General features: G+C 63.7%; 1 protein-coding gene across 1 annotated transcript; it reads left to right on the forward strand.

The window, feature by feature from the left end:
• The first annotated feature begins 219 nt into the window (after window positions 1–219).
• Window positions 220–1,638, forward strand: LOC114223696 (DDB1- and CUL4-associated factor 12-like protein 2). The gene has a single exon (XM_028122677.2). It carries the CDS (start codon window positions 247–249, stop codon window positions 1,636–1,638), a length of 1,392 nt encoding a protein of 463 aa, XP_027978478.1. The 5' UTR covers window positions 220–246.
• The last annotated feature ends 287 nt before the right edge of the window (window positions 1,639–1,925 follow it).

The following is a 1,925-nucleotide window of genomic DNA, read 5'->3' on the forward strand; positions in this document are numbered from 1 at the left end:
TGGGGCCCCCAGCTTAGTCCTGGCCCTGAGCTCACTTAGCTTTGGCCCTGCCTCTGCCTCCGCACTACGACTACGACCCCGTTTCACTTCCCTTCGCCTGCTGCCCTCGCCTTCTTCGCCGCCGCCGCGTCCCTTCTTGGTAGGCTCCACGCCCGCCTCCTGGCCCCTGAGAGCCCGCGGTTCCAGCTGCCGTCAGGGCCAACACGGATGCCAAGCGCCGCCGCGGCCGCTCGCCCGCCGCCCACCATGGCCCCGCAGCAAACAGGTAGCAGGAAGCGGAAAGCGCCGGCGATCGAGGCGGGCGCCGCGAGCTCGTCGTCTCAGGGCTTGGCGGCGGCGGACGCAGAGGGGCCGCTGCTGCCCAAGAAACAGAAGCGGCCGGCGACGCGGCGCTCGCTGGTGCACTACCTGGAGGGCCGCGAGGTGGGCGCGTGGGGCGGCTCCGGGCTCTCGGGCTCCGAGGGCGAGCTGCGGGGCTATGCGGTGCAGAAGCTGCCCGAGCTGTTGAGGGAGCGCGAGCTGGCCCTGGGCACCCTCAACAAGGTGTTCGCGTCGCAGTGGCTGAACGCCAGGCAGGTGGTGTGTGGCACCAAGTGTAACACCCTCTTCGTGGTGGATGTGCACTCGGGCCAGATCACGCGCATCCCCCTGATGCGCGACCGGGGGCCCTGGTTGGCCCGGGCCCAGCCAACTTGCGGCATCCACGCCATCGCGCTGAATCCCTCCAAGACCCTTCTGGCCACTGGGGGTGAGAACCCCAACAGCCTGGCCGTCTACCAGCTGCCCACCCTGGACCCCGTGTGCCTGGGCGACCGCCATGGCCACAAGGACTGGATCTTCACCATCGCCTGGATGAGTGACACAGTGGCTGTGAGCGGTTCCCGCGACGGCACAGTGGCGCTGTGGCGGATGGATCCCGACATGTTCAGCGGCAGCATCGCCTGGCACAGTGACGCGGGTCTCCCTGTGTACGCCCACATCCGTCCGAGGGACATGGAGACCATCCCCAGGTCTAGCACCAGCCCCAGTAACCGCAAGGTGCGGGCTCTGGCCTTCAGCGGCAAGAACCAGGAGCTGGGAGCGGTGTCCCTGGACGGCTACTTCCACCTGTGGAAAGCCCGGAGCACTCTGTCCAGGCTGCTCTCCATCAGGCTGCCCTACTGCCGAGAGAACGTGTGCCTGACCTACTGTGATGAGTTGTCCCTGTACGCGGTGGGCTCCCAGTCCCATGTCTCCTTCTTAGATCCGCGCCAACGTCAGCAGAATATCCGGCCCCTGTGCTCCCGAGAGGGCGGCACGGGTGTGCGCTCGCTGAGTTTCTACCAGCATATCATCACCGTGGGCACGGGCCATGGCTCCCTGCTCTTCTATGATATCCGCGCCCAGAAGTTCCTGGAGGAGAGGGCCTCAGCCAGCCCGGACTCCTCTCCTGGGCCCTCAGGAAGGAAGCTCAAGCTCACCTGTGGCAGGGGCTGGCTCAACCACGATGACCTGTGGGTGAACTACTTCGGTGGGATCGGCGAGTTCCCCAACGCTCTCTACACCCACTGCTACAACTGGCCTGAGATGAAGCTCTTCGTGGCTGGGGGACCTCTCCCTTCAGGCCTCCATGGGAACTACGCAGGCCTCTGGAGCTAAGGATGGCTCCTGTGTTCTCAAAGTGCCCAGATTTACCTTCCAGTCCCCTCTCACTTTCCTTCCTCACGCTGTGTTTCTGCTTTTTAACTCAGTGTGACGCTTGTCTTCCAGGTGGAAAGTGCCCAACTTACCTGTCTATAGTGTATGTGAGAGAGAGAGAGTGAAAGAAAGAAGAGAGAGGTACCCTTCAGGCAATCAAAACTTGGCTTTAATATTTTTTTAGAGAGCACAAGCAGGGGGAGCGGCAGACAGAGGAAGAAGCAGGCTCCCCGCTGAGCAAGGAGCCC

This window comes from Eumetopias jubatus, unplaced genomic scaffold, assembly GCF_037043125.1.
Source record: "Eumetopias jubatus isolate StellerSeaLion01/CBP00866 unplaced genomic scaffold, mEumJub1_p1.0 scaffold_11, whole genome shotgun sequence".
NCBI classification, from domain to species: domain Eukaryota; kingdom Metazoa; phylum Chordata; class Mammalia; order Carnivora; family Otariidae; genus Eumetopias; species Eumetopias jubatus.

Bases quoted from the DNA above. Each gene is read 5' to 3' on its own strand.
- LOC114223696 (XM_028122677.2), top strand. From the start codon at position 247: ATGGCCCCGCAGCAAACAGGTAGCAGGAAGCGGAAAGCGCCGGCGATC.